General features: G+C 40.7%; 1 protein-coding gene across 4 annotated transcripts in view; it reads right to left on the bottom strand.

Moving 5' to 3' along the window:
- KLHL2 (kelch like family member 2) overlaps positions 1-16,746 on the bottom strand; it is a 113,233-nt gene that overhangs the window by 81,217 nt on the left and 15,270 nt on the right. For 2 of the 4 annotated variants that reach the window (XM_075612038.1, XM_075612029.1), the window contains exons 3-4: positions 14,087-14,193; positions 2,032-2,153 (exon numbers count right to left, since the gene is read on the bottom strand). In XM_075612038.1, coding sequence (XP_075468153.1) covers positions 2,032-2,153; positions 14,087-14,193 — 229 coding nt within the window. The remainder of the gene's footprint in view (positions 1-2,031; positions 2,154-14,086; positions 14,194-16,746) is intronic. The other 2 variants (XM_075612057.1, XM_075612048.1) reach the window with 2 other exon arrangements.

Genomic DNA, 16,746 nt, shown 5'->3' on the forward strand with positions numbered 1-16,746 from the left:
GTTTGCTATATTCACTGCAGAAGACCATTAAAGATGCACAATCTCACGAAGCGGACAAAAAAATAACCTTTTATAAAGAATCTAACGGAGTTCCTTACACAAATGTAACTGTGCTAAAAACAAAGATTTGAATGCTTTTGTTTCTACGGATTTAAAGTTTTAAATGACAAATTGCATTTCTTCTGGGCCTTTGAAATGGGGAGGATTTCTCAATCAGGTGTTCCCTCAATCGTTCTGCCCCTCGTTCCTCATCAGAGTCAACACATATAAGGGGGACGGACAGAGGCGGACTTTCCCGTGCAGATTCTTGTTGGACACACAGTTACAGAGAAAGTGAGTAGCCCTCCCAAGTCTCAGCTCAGCATGATTAAAAAGCAAACGTTAAAGAATGATTTATAAAATACGTATAGATGTTGTATAGATTTTGGATTTTGGCAAAATAAGTCAATCCCTCGCTCAGATGTAACCCCTTAAATGTCAGTATGCCATTAGTACTCTTTGGTCTTACTAGGCATTGCCCCTTTAAAATGGTATATTCCTTAAGATGAAAGTAGCAAGTACTGTATATGTTACTATGAAGCAAACCGCTTCTGATGCCTAATGTGTTTTTGCCATTCTTTTGCAGTGGAAATAAGTCCTACCTCTAAATCCTGGAGAAATGTCTAGAAGGGAAACAATGACTTTGTCATACTGCTTTTAACTCATCAGTCATTCATCTAGAATGTTGTTGCCAAATGACATATAATTAATGAGCTTAAAGGAGCAATCCAACTGGGTTTTTTTTTTACATTTATTTAAAATTATACATAGTATTGAAGCAGGGGGTCTCCAGAGCTGAACCCCATTCATTTCAGGTCCAGGAACACAATGGTTCCAGAGATAATACCTCTAAGGCCGTGCCTATAGTGCCGTCGTTGGCGACACGGCGGGTGACGTCACCCGTCGCCACCGGCGAAAGTTATGTTTCGCCGGGCGGCCGGGTCGCGGGATTCCGGCAATTTGATTTGTTCAAGGGCCGTCACGTGACACGGCGGCCCTTGAAAAAATCAAATTTTGCCGGCTTCAGGTTTTCGCGACGGCTCCGTTGCTCCGTCGCTTGTCGCGTGCACTATAAGCGCACGCGGCAGCGGCAATGTATTTGTTTTCGGGCGACGCCGCATCGCCGGCACTATAAAACGCGGCCTAAAGGGGGTGCCGGTATCTCTCTGCCTCACATGAGCCAATAGGTAGCCGCACCGGATGACATCACAGCGCCCTATTGGCCCACGGGACGCGGGAGCTTTGAAAAGCGGTTATTTTGTAAACCCGGCTACCAGCACCCCTATGGAGGTAAGTAACTCCAGAAGTAGGGGGTCCCCAGAGCTGAAATTAATGGGGTTCTGCTCTGGAGAGCCCACACTTCAATTCTTTGTAAAGAATTCAGTGTTAAAAAAATAAAAAAAAACCTTGGTTTGCTTCTTTAAATGTTTTTGAAACAGAACAAAATATGTCTCTCCAGGTACCTTATTTACAGAATTGCTCATCACATGACTTCTGGGACGACCGTTCACAAGAAGACCAAAATAAGTCAATGGCTAAAATGAAGCACCCAAGCAGACCTGGCATGACGGAAAGGCCCTGCGGGTGCAGCAATGAGGAGATGGTTTTAAGGAACAACAGTAATCACCGATAACACCCACGTCGCGGGGTTCCTGGAGTGTCGGACCCTCACAACGTGGTGGCTACATCCTGGCACATCCATCCGAAGGGTTAAAAAATAAATAAAAGTACAAAAATCTGAAATCCCACTGGCTATTGCAGTCGTAACATGTTAGTAGGACACAAAAAATACATGACCGGAAACAAAAAAGTCTTAAGATCGCAGCGTACGCTGCAGTGCTATGAAGGAGAGAAATAGATTACAGACACACTTCAGAAGGAAAATGTTAGAACATTATACAAATTGTGAACATTGTGTTAGAACAATCGGCAGTGGAAGTCAACAGAACTAAAACCGCACGATTGTGACTTCTAGCAGTTTCTTAGCCTCACCTGTACGTTTTCTTCTGTGACTTTTATTTCTGCCGTGTAAACATAATCTACAAGCATTTTCAGTGTCCACCCGTCCACTTCCTTTATCCGAACTCTCTTGGCTCTACTCTCACTCATCTCGCCTACAATAAAGAACAGAAAGCATTGCAGTTTCAGACACGCATACAGTTAAGGATCACAAATATCACAAGTGCAGAGCGATGGGGCCTTCCCAAACCTGCTATCATCAGGGCTGGAAGTAGAGGTGAAGGGGGGGACGGGGGAGGGGGGCACCCTCATGGGACGTTACATTTCTACATTATGGCAGTGTAGGTATTTACACGGATTTTGTATACACAGTACAACACCCCCACCCAAAAAAACAATGGTTCCTTTATTCCTGCCTGCTACTGTATGTAACACAATAAGTGAAGAATGATGCCAAGGTGTTTCAGGGCAATATAATCACTTATAATAAAATACACACAAGAGGATACCCGCTCTACCTATGACAACCGAAGGTTATCCAACAAGCAGCTGCACTAGGAAGCTAAATTGAACACAACAACAGAAAAATCCGAGCGGACAAGGTCCCTATAGCATGCACTCAGTGCTTGTGAGGGGAAGACAATTACTCTATATAACTGTCACAAAAGAGAAGATAAGGTAATGTGAACAAAGGGTTTTAGTCAACTACAAAAGAACCTGCCCTGACCATGTCTTTTTTCATTGTTCTTTCAGTAGTTCATACAGTAGTCTGTACATACAGCTTTATTTCTAAAGCGTTGGTACACCTCTGCTTCAGGCTCTTACTGTGTTGTATATTGACACAGCTACGCCTATTTGTCAAAGCACATATCTGACATCTGAAATAATCATTTACATGGACCCAACAGCTCCTGTACAACAATTCTATATATACCAGGGGTAGCCAACTCCAGTCCTCAAGGGCCACCAACAGGTCAGGTTTTCAGGATATCCCTACTTCAGCACAGGTGGCTCCATTAGTGTCTCAGTCGACGACTGTCCCTGTGCTGAAGCAGAGATATCCTAAAAATCTGACTTGTTGGTAACTCTTGGCAACCCCGGGTATATACTTAGGCAGCTAATGCGTACGCAATACATCACTAGAACAAGAGAATGTTATTTAATTTCTACTATTTTCTACCATGTTGGATCACTTGATTAATAGATAGGAATAGAAATCTATTCCCACACCAGCACACTATCTTATCTCATAAAGCCAAGATGTTGAGATTCCCACAATTTGGAGAGCATTTACCTTTCAAGACCCTCGGTAGTGCGCGTATTCATTTTACATAACAAAAAATCATTTTTTTTTACATTTCTAAACAATTTCCTAGTACACAGTTCTCATTCACGTGGCTATCCCACATGTTACTGCCGTGCCTGCCCCTTACAGACCACCACAGAAAAACAGATCCTGCTTTTCAGTGTTTATCTTTTATACAATCAGTGCTTGTTTGTTTATGTTTGTTATTATTCTTTTTTTAAGGAAAACACAAAAGAAAAATCAGTGCAAATAATCAAATTATCTGTGAAATGTATGTGAAGTCCGTATTTAACAGCGTACTTCTTTAGATGGGGAACACACTCACTTTGGCTTTTAGCTTTATGTTACAGGAGGTGTAAGTTCTTAGCACGGAATAGGTTCTGCAATCAGCACAGGCGGCTGTTTTAACCGGAAGTGTGAAATCATGGGTCGCTTGTGTTTTTCCCAAAATATTTTTTCCTCTGGTGGCTCATTTAGCTATTAAAGCTGTTATTTATATCCTAAAGTTGCTATTCTTCTACTACAAACCAAGTATATGATCAGAATGAAAATAGTGAAGCAAAGGAGATTTGTAGCGAATGGAAATGCCCTCTCAGGCAGAGACTCGGCGGGGCCCCAGGTTCTCCAGATATTTGTAGGTTTTTTGGTGTGCCAGTTTTGACCCTCAAAAAACTACAGACATGGCCACGGGGTCACATATAGGGGGAGCAAGTCCTGGGCCTTATTACGTAAATGTGGACAAAACAGTTTGGTGATCAGGAACCAGTTAAAACCGGAAGGTCGCTGGACCACAAGTCTGCTTCTATTATTCAATTTAATGATCTCCTGGAAATGAATTGTTGTTGGGAATAGTAACAGGGCAGACTCACAGATTTTGTGCTGTCCATTTTTTCCCCCCCAATCACAAATGTTAAATACCTTAACAATTGGGGTCTTTAAGAGCTCGTACAAGAGTTCAGTTCCATGGGAACGTGCTAGATCAGCTAAGGTATCACAAATACAGACTAACAAATGACCAAATTGAGCATTCATTTTAAGGACAGTTTTGCCCAATTTTACTTTTTAACTCCTACCCATAAGCATTCTGAGATCTGTTGTTCAGTTAACCTAAATAAAGCTCGCCCCACCCCACCTTCCAATTAGCAGTTTTTATCATGATGCTGTGAATCACAGACCCAGTATAATCTTTCTCCCTCCAGCAGAAAAAAGAGGTACATGAGAATTGTGCCAGGTTTAGGACCTGCATACTGGTCATGCCGTGAAGTGGCTGCATGCTTATAAGCTTTTGGCCAAAGGGTTTAACTAAATGACACTTACTCATGAGCAGATAAGCACTGAAGTAATGTACTATATGTTATGTCATTTTGCATGTTGCGCTGGGCCTGGGATTATACAGTAGCTACATAAACCTCTCAATATATAAATTTTCTTAGCATAGCATTACTAAATTACATTTACTCCTATCGTTTTGTTTGCTCCATCTACATTTCTATACATTTTAATATTTCTGTATCCCAAGACTTTAAAGCGCTGAATACTTGGTTGGCACTATAGAAAAATAAGCATTAACATGAACATGAGGCTGGTTTCAGTGACAAAAACAAATCATTTCATTTGTACTTATGGTGTTAAAAGGTGCAGTCCCTCCTCTCACAAAGGGATAGCAATGGTTATGGCACATTTATGAGGGGTTAAACTATAATGACCAATGCCCTTCTTAACCAAATTTAAGCATTTTAAAATTGGCTTTAGCTTAGTAGATGCATTGGGCTCTTATTTCCTGTTTTAAAAAAAAAAAAAAAAAACATATTGGCTGTAGAATGCATCTTACAATCATTTACAGTAAACAAGCTTTTGAACCACACATAATTCTTCTTCAGATAATTCATTATTTGTTTGTATTTGAGAACACACCCTGCTATTCTACTCTCCTCCATTATGATCTCCTGATAAGAAGGGGCTGTGTACAATTATGATGTATTTGCCTGGAACAAAAGGTGGAGGAGGTAGGTGAAGGACAACCAGTCAGCCTTTGAAAATCAGTAGTGAAAAACACAGGCGGTAAACTATATATTCAGGCAGTGATGTATGAGATATATATATCTGCAACCCCGCCTTTCACCATTATCACCCAGCACACAGTGCTTCCACTGCAGCAAGGGTTTCTGGGAAATGACTGGAGGGTTTGTGTCACTTTTTTTTACCCACCACAACTTAACTAAGCGTAGATTTTATATATATAACTAAGACATGCAGATGAGCATACAGTTGTATTTACATTTGCATATTTGCTTTGCTGTGGAGGGTTTTTGTCACTTTTTTTACTCACCATAACTTAACTCAGTATTATGGTATAGCCCATCCTTTAGCTTCTTTGCATACCCAGTTAATCAACCCCACACTGATGGGACCCATTAAGGTCGAAACAGCTGTCTGTGGGTGGTTTTCTGGGTATGCACCTTAACCCTGGCTGTGCTCAAAGCTGTGACCATGCAGCAAGCTTAAGCCTATAGGGAACCATGTTAAAATGGTTTTTGAAGCAAAAAGTGGCACTGTGTGCTCATTTGCATGTCATTTCCCAGAATCCCTTGCTGCAGTGGAAGCACTGTGATAATACAAACATGTATTTGCTCAAATCTACATCCCATTCTCCCTAAATAATTGAATACAAAGACATACCAAAGTCAACCTTCTCATTAATATTTTTAAGAGAGAATTGTAAGCAACGTTGCTAAGAGACTGAAATATCACTGAATAAGAAGCAGACATATCCCTCAATGCAACAAAAGAAACAAGTGCTCAAAAGCGCTCTAACAAAAACCCAGAGCTTAATACATATAATTAAGTGCAAATAAACTCATAAGTGACAGTGCATAAATAACACAATGTAAGTGACAATCTATGGTGATCTATAAAGGTTCAAATCAATAAAGGGGTTTTTGCAAGCACACTCAACCCTTGGTGGGAGACCGTTTCAGAAGTTTTTTCCAAAAAGGACCAGAGGAGCGACTCTTGCAGCCATGAAAATAGAAAACATTACATAGTACAGCAATGTTTAAATAAGGGATACAGTGATGGTGTAGGGCTCACAAAGGGCTACTCACAGTAAAGCAGCCAAAACTGAGCAGTCATCCAACTTATGGGGTGGATGGTCCCTGTGATAGATGCAGCAACTGCCCGCAGACAATCTCCAAAGAAAGAAAAGACCATATAGTGTAGATTGTAAAATATAATGACAAGGCAAAATAAAAATGGAGGCTTACACTTAGGTAGGAATAATACAGCGTGGTTGGCAACAGATACCAGGTACAGAGGGGTCGCGATCTCTCCGTGTATCTTGTGGATCTCCGCTGCCTCTATCCACTTCCGCACCTCTACCGGGGTTCGCGTCACTTTCGGCGCGTCATGGAACTCCGGCGTTGGTTGGTACGTCACTTCCGGCGTGTCGTGGAACTCCGGCGCTGGCTAGTGATGATGCGGTCTTGATCTTTTCCTCAGAGCACTGGCTGACAGGACACTCATCCAGCAAACAGTGCTTCCACTGCAGCAAGGGTTTCTGGGAAATGACTGGAGGGTTTTTGTCACTTTTTTTACCCACCATAACTTAACTAAGTGTAGATATATATATATATATATATATGTATTTGCTCAAATCTACATCCCATTCTCCCTAAATACTTGAATACAAAGACATACCAAAGTCAACCTTCTCATTAATATTTTTAAGAGAGAATTGTAAGCAACGTTGCTAAGAGACTGAAATATCACTGAATAAGAAGCAGACATCCCTCAATGCAAACACATTCCTGACAGAAGGACACCAATCTCTGCTTCATCACATTTGAGAGATTTGCTGTTCCCACAAGTGACTAAAAACAGGCTTCCGTTTTTAAGGCCCTACACTAAACTTATCAGGGTCTCCCTCCTCCATCATCTCTATTTTGCAGATCCACCATTTTACAGGCAAGGTGGTGTGTTGATGGTGAACACGAAAAGCAGTGGATGAGAAACTCCTTTTGTCTCTCCTGATGGCCTGGAGGCAGGTGGAGGGATTTTATCCTCAAAGTCCCGTCCCAACATAATTTCTCACTTATGAATCTTTTGATGTCTTATATCTTCCTCCCCGATTCCTGCTCAGACCTGGCATTGACTTTTATAGAGTACATACTAAATCTCTCCTGCTGCCGGAGGTATATGATACCATCTAAGGCCGCGCTTATAGTGCCTGCGACGTTGCCCGAAAACAAATGCATTGTCGCCGCCACCACGTGCGCTTATAGTAAGCGCGACGGGCGACTCGATTTTTGGAAGCCGGGAATATTTGATTTTTATGGGGCTGTCGCCTCATTTGACAGCCCCTGAACCAATCAATGCCCTGGTTGCCCGCGACGCCGCCGCAAAGCGAAATACAACTTTCGCTAGCAGCGACGGTGACGGGTGACGTCACGCGTCGGGTCGCCGTCACTATACGCGTGGCCTAATGTAGCTGCTACACCAATGTTTTTGGATTTTGACAACCAATTTGCACATGTCCCCAAACATGAACAAAGACAACATTTTAAACTGACCACAAATTTTAAAGGACAGACTGGCCCTGTCCTAGTTTTCAACTCCAACCCATAAGTATTCTGAAATCTGTTGCAGACATGTCATAAAATAATTGGTTCAGCGTCCTTAATATTTCCCTCTTTTCTACAATACACTAAAAAACAGGAAAACTGTGTAATGATTTTCCAGAATAGTAAGTGCTGTATATTGCTAAACGTTTCCAATGGACACTACGGGGCCATATTAACCAAGTGGTACAAGAAGGTGTCTCATGGAGAAGCACTGCCTAGCAAATATGGTCCAAAACCGTACAAAGAATGGTCTGTAAGGGGTCTTCCAGCTCAGAGGTGTCATATGGAGTAACAGTGCTTAGCCAATATGTACCATTCACTAGAATGGGCTCTAAGGTATCAGACGAAGTATCATTTCTCAGTAAATAGAGATGTAGCAGCTGATATGTCACTGACAGGACCAATGGCACGGTAACCCAGCTCCCTTCTCACCCCCGGCTAATTCCCGGCTGGAGCATGTGTGTCCCGCTGCAATGCGCCAGCACGTGCAATAATGGCTGCTACATCTGTACGGCCCTCGCTGCGTAACCCCCTGTAACACTACAAGGGCCTGCTTATTTTTTGATGCAGCGCTAGTCCAGTATTCTCAAGCTGGCCCTTATCACGGACAAACTTCAATTTTAATAATGTTCAGGAGTAAGGACCATTCTCTCTGTTCATCACTATATTTATATATTACAAACATTTCAAAAATACGTCACCTACATTTGAAAATCTCCCTATGGCAGCGATTGCTCAAAAACTGCCACCTGCAGGATGAAACTGTCTAACATGACTTTGGAAGGGTCGGGTCTTTAGGGACCAAATCGAGAACCCTGTGTTCTCAATCAGTTCAGGCAGCTAATAAATATAAGTACTCAATGTCTTTTCCTTAAGGATACGGTATATATTGAAAATAATGGAGACTACGGAAATAGTGAATTGTATCTAGAATGTTGTTAATTGTTAACAGTTTGCGCACTGAAAATCATTTGGTAGGCTGTGTCATAATGTATTAGAGTTAGGCTACGCTTATAGTGCCGGCGACGTCAGGGAATTATAATACAATAAGTGCAACAAACAAAATCAGACAATAGGAAAGGAAATCCCTGCCCCGGAGAGTTTACCATCTTTAACTTCAGGGCTGTCTCAGAATACTGTGAAGTCCCCAACTTATGTGATATAGCGAAATTCATATTCCATCTATTAAAATCTGCACTAGAGGTATTCCAAAATCAGCAAGTCAGTCTGGCTTTGAAATGAACATAACATTTCCACATTTAATTACCTGTACATTCAAAGCTTAATTTGGCAATCCAAGCGGTACTTTAAAAAAAAAAAAAAAACACACACACACACGTTTTAATATATGCAACCTTTGATTACCTTTATTGAAAATGAATTACTTAAGCCAGGGGTGCGCAAACTGGGGGGGGCGCTCAGGATTTCCTTGAGGGGGGGCGGGCGGTTGCAGAGGCCCCGCGCTCTTCCCCCGGTGGATCGCATGAGGCCTCTGCAACTGAACTTACGGAGGTTCAGCCGGCTTCCGGTGACGCGTTGACATGGCAACACGGCATCACATTACCATGGCAACGCATCACGTGGCGTCACATCACATAACATAACCCCGCTGATGCCGATCGGCAGGGGCTGCGAGCATCGGGGGAGTAGATGCAGGGAGCGCGCAGAAGTTTGCGCACCTCTAACCTAAGCTACCGATCGATTCTATCTCCCGTCATCGATCAGCAAAGATCCTTCTTCCCTGGGTTCACTAAATGGCTGCCTTTCGGTTTCAATCAATCCTTCAGTCAGTGTAACTCAACAACTACAATGTATTCTTATATATTACTATGGTAACATTATCTATCATTACATTTGCAGCACAAACTGCTGGGAATATTAGCAACAAATTATCAAAAACAGAAAAGTGTTACAAAGATCTTGCACTGCTGGGGAGGTGGCTAAAACAGGTTATAGAAATAAAAGGATGAGCAGTATATTAAAGCTGCAGTTCAAGCAATATCCTACAACTGTGTTTTTTTAAATAAATCAGTTCTGTACTATGAGAAAACACTTGTGGCATTTAAAAAAACCTATGGGAGCTCCGTGTTAGATAAAGTCAAATCTTAAAAGATATCAGGTCAATGACACCGAAATAAGATGGTCACCCTGCCTCGTCCTTTTTTTTTTAAACAACTGAAATACATGTATAATAATGTAACAAGCATTTTTTGTTTCTATACCAACCATTTACAATTTCACATCCCATTCCTCTTCAGAAACAGGCTCTGCACACCCCTTTTGAGCCCTGCCCTTTCTCTAGCAGTGCACCAATTGGATCTTGATCGTCATCACAGAACTTTGCATCTTATGTCCTCTTCTGCTGCACTGACAGCCATTTAGTGAACCCTCGAGCCGAATCTTCGTCAATCAATCACAGGAGAACAGATTGATCAGCAACTTAGCTAATTACTTATCATTGTGTGAATTGTATTGGTGCATATATTAAAGGGATTTTTTTTTTTAAATGGCAGCTTGTACTGCTGCTGTAAGAGTTGAATTGCTACACAACTGATTTCTTTGAATGAAAAAAAAAAAACACATGTAGGGTATTGCATGGATTGCTAATTTAAAAAGCCATCCTTATTACCAATATAAAAAAGACAGGTGTGTGCCGAGAATGCGCGTTCTAAGTGAAACTTCTTTGTGTTTTGACAGTGAAATTGTATTTTGATGTTTTTGATTGAATTAAAGACTTTTGAGCGTATAATTAAAATTTCAGTGACAAAACACAAAGAAGTTTCACTTCGATTGCGGGTGCTGAGCAAGTCTTTTTCCCCCCCTTAGTTCAGTACATTATCATTGCCAGATCCTCCACTACAATCAGAACGTTTTTGCTTACATTATGGCAGTCATGTACTTTGTCATCTAAACCCTTACATGTCAAAAAAAAATTTGAGATATAAAAGACATCACCTTCCTCATCATTGCTATCATATAGGTGGGGGTTCTCGCTTCTCACTATTTCTTCAACAACCTTATTATCACCACATCTTCCTCCATGACATTCTATGTCTACAGCATGTATTATCTGCCAATAATACCACCCAATCTCCACATCTCATACAAGCTATCTCTTGTAGTTTATTATTTCTGCAAGTTATGCTTGTGTGGGCTTCAAGTCCTTATTTTCATGATGGCATTTTAAGTATAATCTCAAACAACTCAGACATGAAATTCTCTATCCCACGTTTTCCCGTTAGTGCTTCAACTAGCAGCTCCACCAGCAATACTATACGTTTATGGTTACTTTTTTTTTTTAAACATTGTGACTCTCTGACAAAGTCCCAAGCGGGATGAAACGCGTCAGAGTGCGTCTGGCAATGTGAACATGCTCGTTTTTTCAATAAATTAGCTGGTTTTTCATAGAGCTGCGTTTGGCTATTTTTCTCTGCTGGCAAAGCATTCCTTGGACATTGTATATGTACTATGGACTATAGTTTAAGAGCTTCTGCGCATGCGCAGGCTGCGCTGGCCGCTTCTCTGCATGCAGTTTATGAGATTAGCTAGCGGGGTCGCATGTTCCTTACGTAACTTCCGTTACACATTTTCGTCTCCCTGAAGGAGTTTTGTCCCATCAAAATTTACTAGGTGCCAGTAAAGAACTTTCACTTCAAAATAAATAATTATATATTATATAAAATAATAAATTATCAATTATATCATGCAGGAATCAAACCCAGGACCTTTCATATGCTAGTACCAATTATCTACCTGCAAGCCACAGGATTTGTGTGATGTCACAGACTCTAAAAACAAACTTAACATATAGTACACAGTGCAGTCCACTGCACTGTGCTGTAGATGTTAAGTATATTTATAGAGTCTTTTTATAACACTAATCCTGTGGGGTACATTTTATAACACGATCCCGGTTATAATGCGGTCTCATTCTGTGGACTCCGAGGACCGCGTTATAACGGGGTTCAGCTTTATATACCATTATATTGATGAACACATGAACTGTAAATATAATGTTATATTCAGCGCTACAAGACTAAATCATAAATGCAACCAGGAATTTAAGCATAAATACAAGTATTTCATTTCAGTCTCTAACAAGTATCACAAAAAATCTATCAAACTAAGTGACTGATAAAATGTTCATCTCAATAAATTGAATGATAAAATGGGAGTCTCTTGTGACTTATATCCAACAAAATGTTAACAACTCAAACATTGTTGAAAAGAAGTATGCAGATGATTCAGTTACAGGCCAACCGCATATACAACAGGACATGTGAGCACCGCAACACTTTAATAGTCCCTTCAGTGCAAAGGAAAAAGCTGTGCATGTCCATTTGGTACTAAAAGGGTTAAAAGCAATTGAGGATGCGTGACATAATATTACAAGCTGTGCAACATCCAGGTTAAACGGTAACCTGAGTAACACAGATGAGAGTGTCTACCTTCTTCTTGAAGTTGAAATGAGTATTCATCTCACAGCCAACAAGTGTTGTGAGGCTAAACATTAGCAGCTCTTATTTCTGGCACTCTGTGCACCGCACCTATACTTGTTTAACACAGGAAGTCCATTTCATGTGACCGTTTGAAAAGAAAATCTTAAGGGAAAGCAGAATGCATTTTGCTTTTCATGTGTCATTTTCCTTGCCCAAACAGCTGGGATTTTTAACAATGCCCAAATCTAATTATTGTCACTGTAACAGGGAAGCAATCCTGTATCACTGTGGCTGCAATAGAAAGCCTCTAGTGGTCTGAAAATCCAGCAGAGAGCTGGTTAATTGCAGCTAGTCAATTAACCAGCTCCACCTGGGTTATCAGAGGAGGGTAAAAACCCATGCTGGGGACAGACCAGAAGGACTCCTTATCACAGGCACATTATGCTGACATAGGGAGATCAAGTCTTGAGAACAAAGGCTGTGCTGAGATCAAGACACGTGGACACTACTGACCTGAAGGGCCACCTGCTTTAAGGTACCGCTTGAGACTTTGGGGTGGTAGGCTGGTAAGGGGCTTTTCCTCCCAGTCTTGCGGATAGGGACTGGGGAAGTAAGTTAGCCCTTACAAGGGATAGGTGTTTGTTTCTTTTCTATATTTTTGTTTGCTGTGCGTGGTTTAAAAGGGACAGGCTCAATAAAACCATGGTTTTAATTTCCCAAAAACTGTCTCCTTATTCCTGTCACATTTGAAGGAGTGTTGATTATTGCTGAATTGTACAAAATCTTGGAATAAAATGCAGGTCCAGATGTCCGCAAACATGCTCATTTTTGTGTCAGCTTTTTTCAATGTTTTATTGCAGGTTTTTCTCCTAAAAAGCTAATATCAAGTTTTAAAATAATAAATTATTTTCATCCCCAACATTGGCGCACCACTTGATTTTCCTTTCTGTAAACGTTAATTGAAAATATTTGGAACTCCACTACAATACTAAGTGACTGCAGTCAGTCCTTCTTTCCTAAACCGCCTCCCTCCTCTACACTCCACCCCACCCTTTGAAAACTCCTTTCAGCTTGAGCCTCGCTTTCAATCGGGAGAGAAAAGGAATATGGTAGGTACAAAAATAATGGGTCAACTGAAATTCGCGACTTCAGATTAGAAGCCTAATGTAACTGGCACATACATATTATAAATAATTGTATGAGTATGTATGTGTATATATCTGTATATATATATTTTTTTTTTACAAATAGCACTCAAAAAGGTAAGTGGGCAACAGATCATGTACACTGTTGTAGTTGGGTGCACGTAGAGAGGCCTATCACCACCTGCAGTGGCATGAATACATATGAAGACAAAGAGGAAATTCACAGCACTCCTGGAGTTGAAAAGTCCAAACATCTTTCTTAGTTATCCAAAAACACACACACGGAAATAATAGAGCAATGTTTCTGTAGCTCTGGATAGAGAAAGGGCAGCAGGCCAGAAATTTCGCTGAAATATTTCCATGTGTTTTCAAGCCCAGGAGTGCTGTGGGGTGTGTGTATACATACATACATACAGACAGACACAAAACCCCGTGTCTTTTTCCACTGGTACGCATTAATAATGAAAGTGAGGAAATCAGAGATACTGCAGGTAACCCTTTGCGGCAAAAGAGTTCAACTTCAACTGTATCGCAGTAAAAGCATCTAGCAATACACAACAGTAAAAAAGCATTAGGTACCTGTAAACATAGCATGGAAATAAGGGCTGCAGGCTGCCAGCACAACCTTATGAGCTGAAATCTCCACATCTTCAGCCACTATTGTCACATCACACAGCAAATTCTGACTGTTAGGAAGGGATAAAGCACAGACAAGTTAACATTAATACAGTAAAAGCAACTTTCATGCATCAAACACAGCATGTTCATTGTACACTAGAGCACTGTAAGAGATTACACTGCCAGACTCCCAATTCAAGCTCCATCTACGGGCTCCTTATGTTTATTTAAGAAGCACAGTGGAGGAATAAAAATGAAATCATGAAGAAATGGAACACAAAAGATCATAATACGAGTCTTAAAATGGAAAGCAGCGGCTGTTTAGGGGACAAGGGGTAAAGTCATCTCTTTCTTTTGTGACACAGAATATGCCACAGGGTGCAACAACACTAGGCATCATTTAAATACAGCTTATGACATAGGTGGCAACTTCTGTAATGGTTGTTAGAACAACTTGGAGTTTGTTGTGCACATAAAGATGTCAACTAATCCCAGTTCATGTATTAAAAAAAAAAAAAAAAAGATAAACAAAAAGCCTTAACTGGACGATCTCCTCCTTATTAAAAGGCAAGCGGTTCAGCATTTTCTAGTGTAAGATACACTAGTTGCCTACACTTCAGCCAGTGCTGGCGTCCAAGTGCTATCCATGAAGTGTGGTACTAGACAGCAACTAAGCAGAGAATTAACATAAAGCAGGAAGGCACATGGTCCAGTTCAAGTATCAGAGTATTCATTTTTGGCACAACCATGAAATGTTACTTTAAATTGTCTTTTGTCCAACCAATCTCGATTTTTTCCCCCCCCTAAAACAATCCACCCACCCTTAAAATCCTAGTTGAACCAGGGTGGTCTTGGTTTCACATTTCCTGTGCATTTCTCCTGCGAGTATGCATAGATTGTCAGTGCTCTTACTTTATCCTTGCAATAGGGTGCTCATATAGACGTGTTACAAGTAGGTGTTTTATTTCCGGCTAATTCGTTTGTCAGCTTAAAATGACTCCACCACTGTAAGACAGCTATTACTAAGATATTAGCCTCTAAAATGGATCATTATAATTACTAAGCTGAATAAGAAAAGAGGTGCAGCAAAAGAGACTCAATTCATTTCAGGAGGAAGTATGAATAATCTTATTGTCAGATATTAAATTATGCCAATTTCACAAACCTGTAAATAAAAAAAAGTTGTTATAAATGAATTTGTGAAGTAACTAAGTCTGCATTACATACGTGGGTTGTTGGGTAGAGTTTTCAGGTTACAAATAATTTAAAGGAGCAATCGTGCCTGCTGACTATTTTTCATTTGACCTGGACCAAGATTATCGTCCGCCGGGCAAATTGGAATATTTAAAATGGCCGTGGAGTCAGTCAGGACTCACTCCCACGGCCACAAGAAAATCGTAGCCGTCGGAGAGATTGCGGAGTCCGTGGCCGTGCTTGTAATTTGCTGCGATATCTGTCGGTTTTTTGTATGTCAAATGCGGAACAAAATAATACAAATCTCTCTGGAAAGGTGGAGATGGGGGGCATTGGGGGACTCCGGACAGCAGATCAGCTCAGGGGGACGATGAGAAAACAAAAACAAACAAACAAAAAAAAAAAACTTAGCTGGGATTTCTGCTTCAATTTGACCACATATAAAATAGGTAAATGAGGAAAGGAACATTGAAAGGGAAAAATAAAAAACATCCCCTATAGCTGAGTTTCTAAGGAAATGACGAAATAATTTAGACGGACAGTCCCACTTAGGAACAAAGTGAATTAATAGCAGTTTTATGTTAACATCAGAAATCTGTGCTTTTTAAATTGGGGAGCAAACCCATTGCCGTCGAACCTCGGGGGACCCCAGCTACTAAGATAATTGCCATTTTTACCACCAAACAAGAATACTTAATAGTCCTTTAAAGCTTACATAAATATTTAAAATGTTCTATTGAAGTACTAATTTAATGCCAGAAAGCGCTGCAAATACAAATGCTTAAATATAATGCAATACTGACAATGACCAAACACTTATTGTCTCACTTGCATCTACTTGGAGGCCCCAAACACATTAGTAGTTACCGCTCCTGTTCCCACTGCCCCTATAATGTCTCTCAGATCCGATCCAGCATTACCGCATGACAACCCCTGTTGACTTGGATAGGAGATTCTGTGTAATAGCACTTTCCTATTGGCTATTCTCGTGGCTTACAGATCCATGCAGTTTCGCAACACAAAGTCAGTAGAGCTGGTGAGTGGTCATTTTCACACTAAAAATATGCATGGCTGATTTTAAAGCCAATGTTAAAATGACACACGGTGTTACTTGGTAAATATTTTTTTTACTAAACTCCAATTTACCTGGCTATATAGGGTTATTGCCTTTTGTTGATGCTGTAAATTTTACATGGTAATTAGGTGTAGCTAAATGTTCTATCCAAATTCCCATTGTCATAAAGCCTTGGAATTAATTGGCCATTGTAGTGGATTAACATGTAAATCTCTATACGCTTCATGTCATATGACTGACTACTTCATGTAATGAAAAAACCCTGACACTGCACTGACATGAGAAACGTGCAGGGCATTCTGGGCTGTACAGAAGTCCCTTCCGGCTCTCCAATCGTGCCATACATCCGCTG

Source organism: Ascaphus truei, chromosome 1, assembly GCF_040206685.1.
Source record: "Ascaphus truei isolate aAscTru1 chromosome 1, aAscTru1.hap1, whole genome shotgun sequence".
Classification (NCBI taxonomy): domain Eukaryota; kingdom Metazoa; phylum Chordata; class Amphibia; order Anura; family Ascaphidae; genus Ascaphus; species Ascaphus truei.